This window comes from Gigantopelta aegis, chromosome 3 (assembly GCF_016097555.1).
Source record: "Gigantopelta aegis isolate Gae_Host chromosome 3, Gae_host_genome, whole genome shotgun sequence".
Taxonomy (NCBI): domain Eukaryota; kingdom Metazoa; phylum Mollusca; class Gastropoda; order Neomphalida; family Peltospiridae; genus Gigantopelta; species Gigantopelta aegis.
Window position 1 is genome coordinate 65,031,485 of NC_054701.1, and position 13,633 is coordinate 65,045,117.

Sequence of the window (13,633 nt, forward strand, 5' to 3'; positions counted from 1 at the left end):
TGTAATTATATATCAAATTTATTTTTATGCATAAAATATTAGTGGTTATATATTAAACGTGTTTCTGATCGTTCTAGTATTTGTAGGCCTACTAGGTTAAATTATTTTATTTCCTGAAATATATAATTTTTTGTACGTACGAAATTATTTGAAGACAAAATCCAGTTTGGGCTTCTTACAAATATTAAGACGATCTGTAACACAATGAATATACAGACACTGATATTCTAAACAAGAACATATATATATTTAATGCGTATTTTTAGACGTTAAAAGATTTTATTAGTCGGAAACACCTTACAATGCAGGAAACTCAGGACAGTCCCTTTAAGACTTACCGGTAAGAAATTTGGTGATGGCCACACGCTCTTCGTGACTGCTGAGCTGCAGCAAATTCCCACCATCATTGCTACATGTTTTCAGCGCTGTTCTACACGAAACCCTCGTGTTGTTGAATTTGTAATAGAATTTGCCAACACGCGTATAACCATTACGTCTCTGCTTTTCTGTCAAAAAAAGAAAGAAAGAAAATATTAATATTAATACAACTTATACACAAAAGAAATTAGTAGGCGAATCATCCCGAATAACTGTGATGTCCTGGATTGACAGCAAAAAAACCCAGTTGAGATATGCGTGGACTGAGCTCCGTTTCACGAAGCGATATTAGCCCTAAGATCACTTTAAGTTCATAGCTGCCTTATGCACTTAAGGTGATCTTAGCGGTGAGATCGTTTCGTGGAACGAGGCCCAGGACAACATATTTGAATCGTACTCGAATAAAAGCATATTACATACATTATTCTTCAATTTAAATTTATCTTTCCATATTTCAGTCCATGCTTTATAGGTGTAATATCATTTGATACTTCAGTTTATATATCCCATGATTATTTCATCCTATACCTCATTTAAAGCTACAGTCTTTGGAATATTTGTATTATTTAAGCATTTAGAAAAGAAAAAAAAACACCAATTACGTTTGGAGCATATAAGACGCCGCACTCCGCATTGGTTTCCCTACACTGGCTTATACAATCATAAACAAACCAAGTATTTCTAAAGTGGGACACTTTTGACGGGCTCGCACCGACCTCGGTTTTCATTGGTTTATCGCAAGCATGGAATTCCCCAACAAGATATCAGGCGAGATTTCGCTATTTTGGAACGCGATTAATGGTGTCGACACCAACGAGAAGAGTGTCAACAAAATGAAAAAACGTGTGTGTGTGTGTTTGTGTGTGTGTGTGTGTGTGTTAGATGTATATCTTGTTCCAAAATGCTAATTGTCTTTTAGTGGCACAATCCATATAACATATCACTTTGCTGCTGGTATATCAAAGGCCGTGGTAGGTGCTGCCCTGTCTTTGGAAAACTGAATATAAAAGATCACTTGCTGCTACTTTATCACATTGTGGAGGCACCGTAACATTTGTGTTTATGGTAGAGCAAAGGCCGTGGTAGGTGCTGTCCTGTCTGTGGAAAAGTGCATATAAAAGATGACTTTATGCTAATTAGTTAATTAATATTTTTATTTTATCACGAGGTGGAAAGGGAGCTGAAGGCACCGTAACCATTATTTTTACGCCTGGTGAATATGACGCATCTTTTCTCTACTCATACTTGGTTTAAATCAAACTGAATTTGGGAGATGGGGAGTATACATGTATTTAAAAAATTAACCCTCCACCCCACCTCCACCCTCACCCCCCTTCCACGACCTAATGTATGTACTTACTTTTCTTTTTTCCCTCCCTCTCTGCAGCCTGAATGTCTGTGACGCATCTAGGTGTGCCGTGCGTCAAGGGTGAACATATCTCATCATAGCCGCATTTGTGACTGGCGCACGATTTCGCAAGTTCCTGAATAACAAATTCTACAATGCGTCATTTATCGTACTTTTTACTAAATATTAAACTGCTGTTAACTATTTTTTTAATTTTCTTATTAAAGTGACAGTAAAAAGTAAAGTTTGTTTTATTTAACGACGCCACTAGAGCACATTGATTTTAAAATGACAGACCCTAGTTGTTAAACACTACGACGTATTTTTCACTATTAAAGCCGTTTTTGATCATTCTAAATTAGAAGTACTTACATTTTATTATTTAGAATATTTATTTTCGTACACCTGAAGTGGTTCTGGTCATCCAGGTGTTTGTAATAGACTAAAATGCTATTTTTTTTCATAAATCTAAAAACGCACGTTTGTCTGAGAAGTAGGCCTAATGGTTATCAAGAAAAGCTCTAGTCTATTTTTGAATGGTATTTCCCCGTTTAATCATCGCATAGTTTTAGCTTTTCTCTGTTAATAACCTTATCCAAATGCGTTACAGGTTTGTAGATTATAGGGACATTCCTGAGTTTGCTGCATTGTAAGATCTTTCCGACTCATAAACTATTTCTACGATTAAACTTGCATATTAAATATATTTTCTTGTTTAGAATATCAGTGTCTGTATATTCAATGTGTCTCTGGTCGTCTTAATATTTGTAATAAGCCCAAACTGGATTTTGTCTTCAAATAATTTCGTATTTAGGAAATAAAATGAAATTTAACCTGGTACAAATATTAGAACGATCAGAAACACATTTAATATACTGCCACTAATATTTTATGCAGAAAAAATATATTTGATCCATTTATTTATAATATAACAAAGACGAATTTCCAATATCTGACAATGCATTGTTCCATACTTCTGTTTGTTTTAGTTTCCACACAAATGTAACAAAACCTAAAAAAAGAGAACAGTCGAAACTAAACAAAACAAAGCTACTTAAAGGGACATTCCTGAGTTTGCTGCAATGTTTAAGATGTTATCGACTAACAAAGACTGTTTAACAACTGTAATTACAACTGGATTTTATCTTCAAATAATTTCGTACGTACGAAAAAACAATATTTTAGGAAATAAAATGAAATTTAACCTAGTACAAATATAAGAACGATCAGAAACATGTTTAATATACAGCCACTAATATTTTATGCAGAAAGATATATTTGATATGTAATTACAATCGTTAAAAAGTATCTGTTAGTCGATAACATCTTAAACATTGCAGCAAACTCAGTAATGTACCTTTAAGGGCATATTGTCACAGACCACTGACCTATTAATGGTCTAACAAAGTATTACCTGAACAAAAATAATTTGATTTGTCCCTAAATGCATTTTATTCAACCATCTTCATAACCACCATACTCCATTTATTAATGATATTTTGTAAAAATAATTGAATTATGGCAATGGTCCATAATTCAAAAACTAAAATTGCCGAGAGTGTTGACATGGATTTCACTCCATCATGGTTCAGTTAAGGTGATGCGATAGCTAGATTTGGTAAATTACAATGAATGTAATTTTTATTTATTATCCATTTTTAGAGAAGTACGGTCCTTAAATCCGTGACAGTAAGCCTTTAAAAAAGGCTTTATTTTTAGTCGGAATTATTTCATAATTACAGCAAACTTGTGACATCCATTTCAACTTCTATGGGCTATGCAGGTTAAATAGCTGTCTTCAGTGGTAAATAATTATAATTATGCCAAATAAAGTGTCAAAGACGGTATTTTCTTAGATCTACATTTTGTGTCTAAATGTTAAACATTTCGTATATCTCAGAGTAGGATATAAACATGATATGACAAACTCGTAATTTGTGAGAGGGGATGGGGAAGTGGAGCTTTATAATATCCTTTTTGCCTTCTATACGCTCTATTCCAGTTCGCCTATTCTTTTTGTACCCCAGTTATTTTACGCTAGAAACGGCCGTGTATGACCAGACAAAAATATGGGATGAGGTGGCGCTTCCACAAGATGGGGTGGGGGCGGGAGGAGTTGACTAGACTGTGGCGATCTATAATTATAGAGGGGTCGAGACATGCTCCCCCATCCCCAATTTTTTTTTAAAAACAAATGTTTTTTTTGTTTTTTTTAAAGAAGTTTTTGCTTGAGCAAGTTTCGACCCACGAAACCCACCCCCTGCACACGCGCCTGGGAATATACGTCATTGTTCCAACCTGAGGCCAGTTTTTGATTTCACCGTAGAAGGATCCATTTCTCTTCTTAAGGATTTCACTGACGGCCAGGACATCGTTTAATTGGCAACTCATCTCCGTGCTGTCAAAGTTGAAGGAGGTGCATCTACTTCTGACCATACAAGTCTTGACGCATTGGAGCAAGCCCATGTTTTTCACATCCATGAAGGACTTTCCTTCCAATACGGAATCTTTTTTCAAGCGATTATCGTAATTCCGCATGTTCGTACACACTGGAAATCCGCACCAATTCGGGCGTACCAGAGTAAATGCCAGACAGCACAGGAAAAGGAACATGGTGGCGTTGAAAAGCACGATCAGATTCTGAAGGCAGATCAACACTGGGCGAGTTGAGTACAAGCGAGGTTCCTTATACATGCATACATCTATCGCTAGAGTCCATCAGACGTATAATTATCATCCATTATTTAAAACAGTTTACGACTATATATTTTAAAAGCCTCTCGTCATTAATTTTTTAAACCGACAATTATTATTTATTTATTTTTATCTATTGTGAGGAATCGAATGACATTTTCTGACTGATTATCAGTTTTTAACAACCGATAAATAATCAATGAAACGTACGTTGGAGAATTTAAACTTAAATATCATTGCTGTTGGAACGGTAGAATAGAAGTAGAAAGAAAAGAAACAATGAAAGGTGTTTCTTTGTCAGTTTTTTGTTTGTTTTTTGGGCTCCCCCCGCCCCCTTTTTTAATGACGCACTCATCACATTATATAGCGTCCAGACATGGTTAAGAACCACAGAGAAATCGATTATTTTTTTTGGCCTGATGGATCTTTGTCTTGGAAACTAAGTTTTGCGATACACGAAAAATATTACCACAGTGTCTCTGTGTGTGTGTGTGTGTGTGTGTGCGTGCGTGTGCGTGCGTGTGCGTGTGTTTGCGTCTCTCTCTCTCTCTCTCTCTCTCTCTCTCTCTCTCTCTCTCTCTCTCTCTCTCTCTCTCTCTCTCTCTCTCTCTCTCTCTCTCTGCGTGTATGCGTGTGTGTCTGTCTCGCTCTATGTGCGTACCGGCCTCGGTGGCGTCGTGGTTAGGCCATCGGTCTACAGGCTGGTAGGTACTGGCTTCGGATCCCAGTCGAGGCATGCGATTTTTAATCCAGATATCGACTCCAAACCCCGAGTGAGTACTCCGCAAGGCTCAATGGGTAGTTGTAAACCACTTGCACCGATCAGTGATCCATAACTGGTTCAACAAAGACCATGGTGTGTGCTATCCTGCCTGTGGGAAGCGCAAATAAAAGATCCCTTGCTGCTAATCGGAAAAAGTAGCCCATGCACTGGCGACAGCGGGTTTCCTCTGAGTGGTCCGTAAACATATGTCTCACGTCATATAACCGTAAATACAATGTGTTGAGTGCGTCGTTAAATAAAACATTTCTCTCTCTCTCTCTCTCTCTCTCTCTCTCTCTCTCTCTCTCTCTCTCTCTCTCTCTCTCTCGTGTGTGTGTGTGTGTGTGTCTGTGTGTGTCTGTGTGTGTTTCTCTGTGCTAATTCCATAGCATAACATCATAAAACATTTTTCTTGAAATATATTTTTTGTTTCTGTCTGCGTGCCAGGCTGTCACCTATCCAAGTCATAACCGTACCCAACGTTGCTTAACGTCCGACGAAAACGGTGCTTTCAGGTGTGATTGGGCCAAATAAAATCTTATTAACAGTAATATATAGATTCCTAAATAAAAGTCAATGAAGTTACATATTAAAGTACTTGAACTGGGACGTATATACACACAGACGGGGGAGAAGATGTCCCTCCCTTCACCCGTCTCATACGCTTATATGAGGGGTATCTAGAGCACCTTGATTTCTTATCCATCGGCTATTGGATGTCTAAACTGAATATTTCTGTCTCTGTAAAGCTACATTTCATGTTATATATATATTATTTGACTATTTTATATTAATATCTTATGTACAATGGCTACGAGGACATGTATACTGTCATGCAAAAACGTCTTTAATGAAATTACTTGGACACAGTCTTGTACGCCTTTTTCCATTGCCCGAAGACAAAACTGAGCTGTGTAGGCCCTATTAACGCCATAGAATATCTTTTAAAAAAAAACATTTTTCTTACTGATTTTATATTAAGTGCATTCACTATTTGGTATCTGCATAAAATTGGCAATAATGCGTCGAACTTGGAGGATTGTTCTCAGGAGTAAAGTAATTAAAACCTCACGTAAAATGACAATTTGTAATTTATGTTATGTTAAATTTCAGGCCCGTATTATTTTATTTTATTTTATGGGTTTTTTAGTTTAGTTTTTTTTTTTTTTGGGGGGGGGGGGGTGTTCTGAGAGTTGAGGCTGGAGTCCATTTTTTTCTTCTTCTTTTTTATGAATATTGCACAAATAGTTTACTGTAACTTTTGCAACTTTCCCATAAAACAATATTTACTTGTCATAGTAATTTAGCAATCCCCTTACCAAAAGCAGCAGTGTACATGATTCAGAATTTCTAACTAGTCTTGCAAAAAAGAAGAAGAAGAAAAAAAAGGAACCCACATGATTGCAGGGGTGGAGTTCGGGGGGTTCGGACGAACCCTCGCGCTGAAGCAAATTGTCCGCTTTCAGAACTAAAACATACAGGTTATAAATACATATTGAGTTTCTGATGGTGTAAAAACAAAATAAAAAAAGGGTACACTTGGTTAATATTCGAACCCCTCCCCCAGTTCCAGGTCACGCCACGCCCCTAGATTGTACCAAACATGTTTAATTGTATTTTCTGCTATGTCGATGACCTCGTTACATTCGATAATCACATGACAATGACATGAATTCACCTTCCATTGATTTATCAACCAAAGTTAGAAATAAAAGATTAACAACAGAAAGTAATCCTGTTAGGTCAGGTCATAGGTTTTAACATGCACATTCAGAACAAGCTGTTGTAGCACACGCATGTAATAGGCGCAGGTGTCCACATTCGCCGGCTCCTCCGTGCAAGACAAGGTTTGAATTAGGTGGGTGAGGTGGTCGTCTGCCCTAGCATGTGCAATGGAACACAAGCAACCCGACCAGGGTCGGTAGCGGACGAGGATTGGTTTTGGTGCTCTTGAATTTGCAAATGTCTCGTAGGATTAAGGCCAATTAGAAAATGTTGCGTACTTTTTTAAAGGTAATTTCCAAGTATTTGATCATGTTTTATGGCCAACATGTAGATGCCATTTTGATGATATGACGCATCAGTGACAAAAATGAAATGGGATGTAATACATCATGTAATACCTTTTGCTGAACACGTTTGAGGACTACACCTGTACTCATAACATGTGTTGGCGGTGATTGGTGATGATACAATTTTTATGAACGTAATGTGTTTCGTTTTTCATAAATTTGTACATTGTTAAAGAACTGATCATAGTTCTGAGGTACACGTACTTTTTTTGTTACTAAGGTCATAATAAGCAATTGCCGAAAATATTTAACATATACCTCGGGTCAATACCTTTAACTCCTGTTGTGTGCTTGAATTTCATTATCTTGGATTCGGGGGGGGGGGGGGGGGTTGTTGAATAACATTAATAACAAAAATACAATCTAAAATAGTCGAAAATCGTTGTTTTAAAATATAAATATTTAAGTTCCAGATGCCAGGAATACGCGTTTTAGGCTTTTAGAGATATAACTTTTCCGGGGAGACATGCCCCTGAAACCCATAAAAAGTTCGGGCGTTTCGCGCCCTCAAGCAACTTCATATCCAAAAGGACCCGGCAAATAGTACCTAGTCGAACCCTCCCACTCGAAATGCTGACTACGTGCCTGTTAGAAGTCGTCTAGCACAAGCGTACGAGACGGGGGGAGGTAGGAGCGGGGACAAAACATGAAAATCGGGCAAAAATTATACAGATATTCGGGCAAAATGTGCTAACCCGAGACCTTTTTACCATGTATATTCATAATTCTACCCTCAAAATTAGTTGTAATTAATCCATGTAAAAATGCGTAGTGATTCATTTGCAACCCTGTTCAGATCGTTTGCTGTGGTACTCAGGTTCTCGGGTTACGACGGCGATTGACACGAGCGTAGGAAGGTGCCAAAAAGTGTGTGTGTGTGTTGGGGGGGGGGGGGGGGGGTGGCACACTTTTATATTTACACACTTTTACACTATTATAAAGCAAATATAAAGCAAAATATCTGAAAAGTGGGAGGCACATGCCCCCTCCCCCCCCCCCGTTTCCTACGCGATAGATTGATCCTAGTTTTCCCACAGGAAACGCCTTTTTTTCATACTATGAAATTGACTGCAAGTTAAATTTATTTCTGAGCCGATTGATTTGTAAATTGCACACAACAATAATATATATATATATATATATATATATATATATATATATATATATATATTTTTTTCAAAACACTTTTACTTTTTATCTGAAGTCAAACCAAACTGAAATTATTTACAAAAAAATAAAATAAAAACCCAGCAAAAAAACAACAAAAAACCCCGACATTTGATGGGACGGATCCATAGCGCACCATTTGAGCGCTCTACCACTGGTCGTGACTGTTACGTCTCGCCCTTCGATTGATCTCGTTTGGTTTCGGCGCTTTCGCTTCCTTGTCACAAATCAAACAGCCAGAAATATTGCAAAGTATTATTATCCATTTATTTATTGTTATCATTAATAAATGCGAAAAATAGCCCAGTATTGTATAGAGTATTATCTCAGTTACAGTATATAACTATATTCAGATCTATAGACGGACATTGCTCTTTCGAGATCGTGCTAACTGCCAAAATGTCCGTTTAAATTCTTTACTTTCAGAGTATTCGGGGTAGATAGTTACGAAGCATTGTTAAGCTATAACTGTAAAAAGATTACTTAAATGATACCATATTTAGAAGAAAAAAACACGTGTTCAGTTGCGCAACAATTTTGACCTCACAGTATAGTACTATAATTTGATAAACTACATTCGTGGTCCCCGTAGCGCAGTGGATAGCGCGCTGGACTTCTAATCCAGAGGTCGCGGGTTCGAATCCCGCCGGGGATGTGCCATATTTTTTCTTTTTTTTTCTTTGTATATCAAGTTAGTGTATGTTTATAATGAACATTTGATCATATTGAAATATAGTCTTAGAGAGGGCCCATTAGTAATAAAGGACTTTTATATACACTATTCCACAGCCAGGTAACACATACCACGGTCTTTGATATACCAGTCATGGTACACTGGTTGGAATGGGAAATAGCTCAATGGGGCCCACCGACATTACGTCATTTTGTGAGGTGTTTAGTTAAAACCCTTCACTACGCTACGCAGTTTGTGACATGTGTACATTGATGAATTCATTTTAAAATGACAAACATATTTTATATAATTACAAAGACAGGAGCCTGTGTAAAAAGGGTGGGCTACCAGGCCATTAGATAATATGCACCCACCCCCACCTCTACTCCAGATGTTGTTCCTACGGGCCTGTGTAAAATATAAAAGTTATACAAAAGTTATATATATACAAAATGATTGGGCACTAGTTTTCCAACTTACGAGGCCCTCTCCTACTTACAAATATTAAATTGTACAATAGTGGCGACTGCAATTTTCAATAAATACATTAAATAATTAAAGTAAACGTTTGTCAAAAAACCAAAACCAACGAATGAATAATAAGCTGAAAGGCCAGAAAAGAACAAGAAAATATATGGCTTGTATTCCCTCACTAGAGGCTGTGACCCCACCAGGCCCCCATAAGATAGTGTGCCCCCCCCCCCCCCCCACCCTCCCCTACTCCAATGTTGTCCCTACGGGCCTGAGTAATGGATGTAAAATATAAAAGTTACAGTCCCCTATACCATTAGACCTACATACAAATAATTGACAATGTTTTTCTTAAAAAAACAAAAACAAAAACAAAAACAAACAAACAAACAACGTGCACACTTCTCTAAGTTTAAGTCTAATCGCAGTTTACGTGTTTGGCGGTAATGATAACCACAATAGGAGATCGTGAAGACACAGTACGTGATTCACCTATATTTACTTTTCTGTTCTATTGTTGTGAAAATAAGGACACGCCCCCTACCACTCCAGCTGCGTGGACTCCTGTAGTAAAGTTACGAATGTTATTCATTACGAGACTTCGCGAACACAGCATAGGTCCTACCACGAAAATATGGCAAATCAACGGTTTCGATTCTTTTTCAAGAACCAGGTAATATATTAATCCGAACTGAAAGGCATATCAATATTGTTTAAACCAGTTTTCCTTCTGTAATATTATAGTGTGTATATGCATCTTACAGTATATTTTGGCACAAACACACACGCATATTTGTCATTTATTCCAGTTTACGTAAATTTGTTTTTTAGTGGAAGGAATAAGTACGAAAGGGAACATGTAATCCAGGGGTAAAGTGCTCGCCTAATACTCGGTCGATCTAAAATCGATTCCTGTCGGTGGGCCCATTGAGCTATTTCTAGTTCCAGCCAGTGCACCAAAGTACCGTAATTTTTTTTTTTTTTTTTTTTTAAGGGCACCAATAATTGGCTATTGGATGTCAAACAATTGGTAAATATGACGTATAGTCTTTAACTCTTAGAGAGGAAACCCGCTACACTTTTGTTTTCCATCAGTAGCAAGGGATCTTTTATTTTTTCACTTCAACTTATTGTCGTGCTTATGATGGTTCAAACACGCTGTCCTGAGCACACATGTCAGCTACCTGGGCTGTCTGTCCAGAACAGTGGTTTAGTTGTTAATGGTCAGTGGTTAGTGAGAGAGAGAGAAGAGGGTGTAGTGGTCTAACACCTACCAAATGAGTCGTTAAAATTCGCTCTGGGTGAGAGCCGGTACCGGGCTGAGAACCCTGTACCTACCAACCGTATGTCCGATGGCTTAACCACGATACCACCGATGCCGGTGGATCTTTTATATGCGCCATCACACAGACAGAATAGCACATACCATGGCCTTTGATCGATATACCTGCTGTGGTGCAAAAGATCCCTTGCTACTAATAGAAAAATTTAGCGGTTTTCCACCCTAAGACTAAATCAAAATTAACAAATAAGTGACATCCAATAGCCGATGATTAATAAATCAATGTGCTCTAGTGATGCCGTTAAACAAAACAAATTGTAAGCACGAATGACACCACCGATACTCAGAAAGACAATGGATAACTTTAAAAAAATATTTATAAATCTTATTTCTTTTGTTAAAAATATTACATTTAGTTTACATTTCATTTGGTTTCAGAATATTTTACTTAGTATTTAAAACTGCAGCAGCTGTGTGTTTATTTAGTATTCATAAATGCAAAATTCCAGTGTACTTATGAAACACTGACTCGGTAATGATATAATACAGACAAGGTATACAGGTATTATATTATCAATAAGGGCAGGGCCGTAACTATTGGGGGCGGGGGTGGGGTGGACAAGAAACAGTAACACCACAAAGCGTTTCCTTTAAGATTAATAACATACTTTCTTACACGCCCATAATATGAGAGATCACCCGTTGTAGATAATTTTCACCTCCAACATACATACTCGTGATTGGTTGCCCCACCATGTACACTCGGTCGCCACAGCCATACCATCCAATAAAATACACACGATCGAAATCTAATGCTCTGTGATGTACAAGGTAACTTGAAACTGATTTAAGTTAATTTAATACAAACCTGTAACTCTTTTGGATAAAGTTAAAATAGAGTGAAAGAAGAGTCTGTGATGTTGAAATCGGGAAATATCCATAAAAATAGACTAGAACTCAAATCAATGACCGCTACTTCTCAAACGTTACGTGCGTTTTTAAAAATATGAAAAATGCTTCTTTTTTTGGTATTAAAAACACCAGGATGACCAGAAACACTTCGGTTCTATGGAAATGGATAATCTAAAGAATAAAATATCAGTAATGTTTGATTTCAGCCATCATAAACGGCTCTAATAGTGAAAAAATATGTTGTAGTGTTTAAAAACTAGGGTCAGTCCCTTCAAGTTATCAGCAAGTGCAGTAAACAGGTTTTAGTTGGAAAAGACGTTTAAATTAAATTAATTTTAAATCAGTTGTTTTAGAATGTGTTAGAAATAGAATACTAAAGACGTCAATATAGATATTAATGCTGAATTACAGGGTTCAACAAATGTTTATAATAACACGTCATCTAGTTTAATTTAAGAGGCAAAAAAAAAAAAAAACCCGCTCGTGTCCACTAGAGATACCATTTATCTTATAAGTCGTTGTTTAAAAAGGTATCCAACTCGTTTTTGCTCGTTAGATATGTTTTAGGTCAGGTCAGGTCAGGACATAGGGTTTTACGTGCACATTCAGAACAAGCTGTTGTAGCGCACGCCTGTCGTGGGCACAAGAGCCGGCCTTGGTCACTCTTATGGGTCTATTGTCCATGATCAAGGTCAGTTAAAAAAAACCCCACCTGTTGCAGGATGGATTAACAGCATTGATCTTTCACATGTAGTATCCTATGGACTAAGTATCACATGACACCAAGTACTTTGATATGGCATGGCGTGGCTTCCATAGTCTTTAGATGATCGCTTACTGAAATGTCAGAAATAACGTCATTTTGTCGTCTTCTTCTAATTACGTTTGAAGGGTTTTAACATTAGGCCATTCATTAAAACAATCTAGAAAGAAAGAAATGTTTTATTTAACGACGCACTCAACACATTTTATTTACGGTTATATGGCGTCAGACATATGGTTAAGAACCACACAGATTTTGAGAGGAAACCCACTGTCGCCACTTCATGGGCTACTCTTTCCGATTAGCAGCAAGGGATCTTTTATTTGCACTTCCCACAGCCAGGATAGTACAAACCATGGCCTTTGTTGAACCAGTTGTAGATCACTGGTCGGTGCAAGTGGTTTATACCTAACATTGAGCCTTGCGGAGCACTCACTCACGGTTTGGAGTCGGTATCTGGATTAAAAATCCCATGCCTCGACTGGGATCCGAACCCAGTACCTACCAGCCTGTTGACCGATGGCCTAACCACGACGCCGGTCTAAAACAATCTAGAATCCTGACACTCGTTTCGTAGAATCAGTACGAAACACAAGCTGGTGTAATAATCTCTATTTAATAATGTATGCTATGTTATGCGAAACTATATGCATGGGCGTACATGGGGGGGGGGGGGGGGGGGGGTCGATGGGTTCGACCGAACCCCCCCTGAAATCGCTTTTTTTAATAATTTAATATATCTGACATTATTATATTTACTCAACATAGAAATATATGCCCCATATCTCTGCAATCTATTTTGGAACCCCCCTTTTCAAAATACTATGTATTGGAACCCCCCTTTTCAAAATCCTATTTACGCCCATGATATGGCATGCTGTGCAATGGTATACTATGCGATGTGAAGCTATATACTGTGCTGTGCTGTGCTGTGCTGTGCTGTGCTGTGCTGTGCTGTGCTGTGCTGTGCTGTGCTGTGCTGTGCTGTGCTATGCTATGCTATGCTACTAACTAGTATGCATTATACTTTTGGCGTATTATTATATTACTGAAACCAAAACCAAATTAGAGTTATTCCTCTTTTGTAAAGGCTGTTCAAAGAGGTCGCTG

At 37.7% G+C, this 13,633-nt stretch overlaps 1 protein-coding gene and 1 non-coding gene across 2 annotated transcripts in view; one reads left to right on the plus strand and one right to left on the minus strand.

The window, feature by feature from the left end:
* LOC121368783 overlaps positions 1 to 4,264 on the minus strand; it is a 21,345-nt gene extending 17,081 nt beyond the window's left edge. The window contains exons 1-3 of the mRNA XM_041493531.1: positions 4,025 to 4,264; positions 1,739 to 1,862; positions 339 to 506 (exon numbers count right to left, since the gene is read on the minus strand). Of these exons, the coding sequence (XP_041349465.1) occupies positions 339 to 506; positions 1,739 to 1,862; positions 4,025 to 4,264 (532 nt within the window). The remainder of the gene's footprint in view (positions 1 to 338; positions 507 to 1,738; positions 1,863 to 4,024) is intronic.
* A 4,740-nt stretch (positions 4,265 to 9,004) lies between these two features.
* Positions 9,005 to 9,077, plus strand: Trnar-ucu. Its single transcript has one exon. It is a non-coding gene; the product is annotated as a tRNA-Arg (tRNA).
* The last annotated feature ends 4,556 nt before the right edge of the window (positions 9,078 to 13,633 follow it).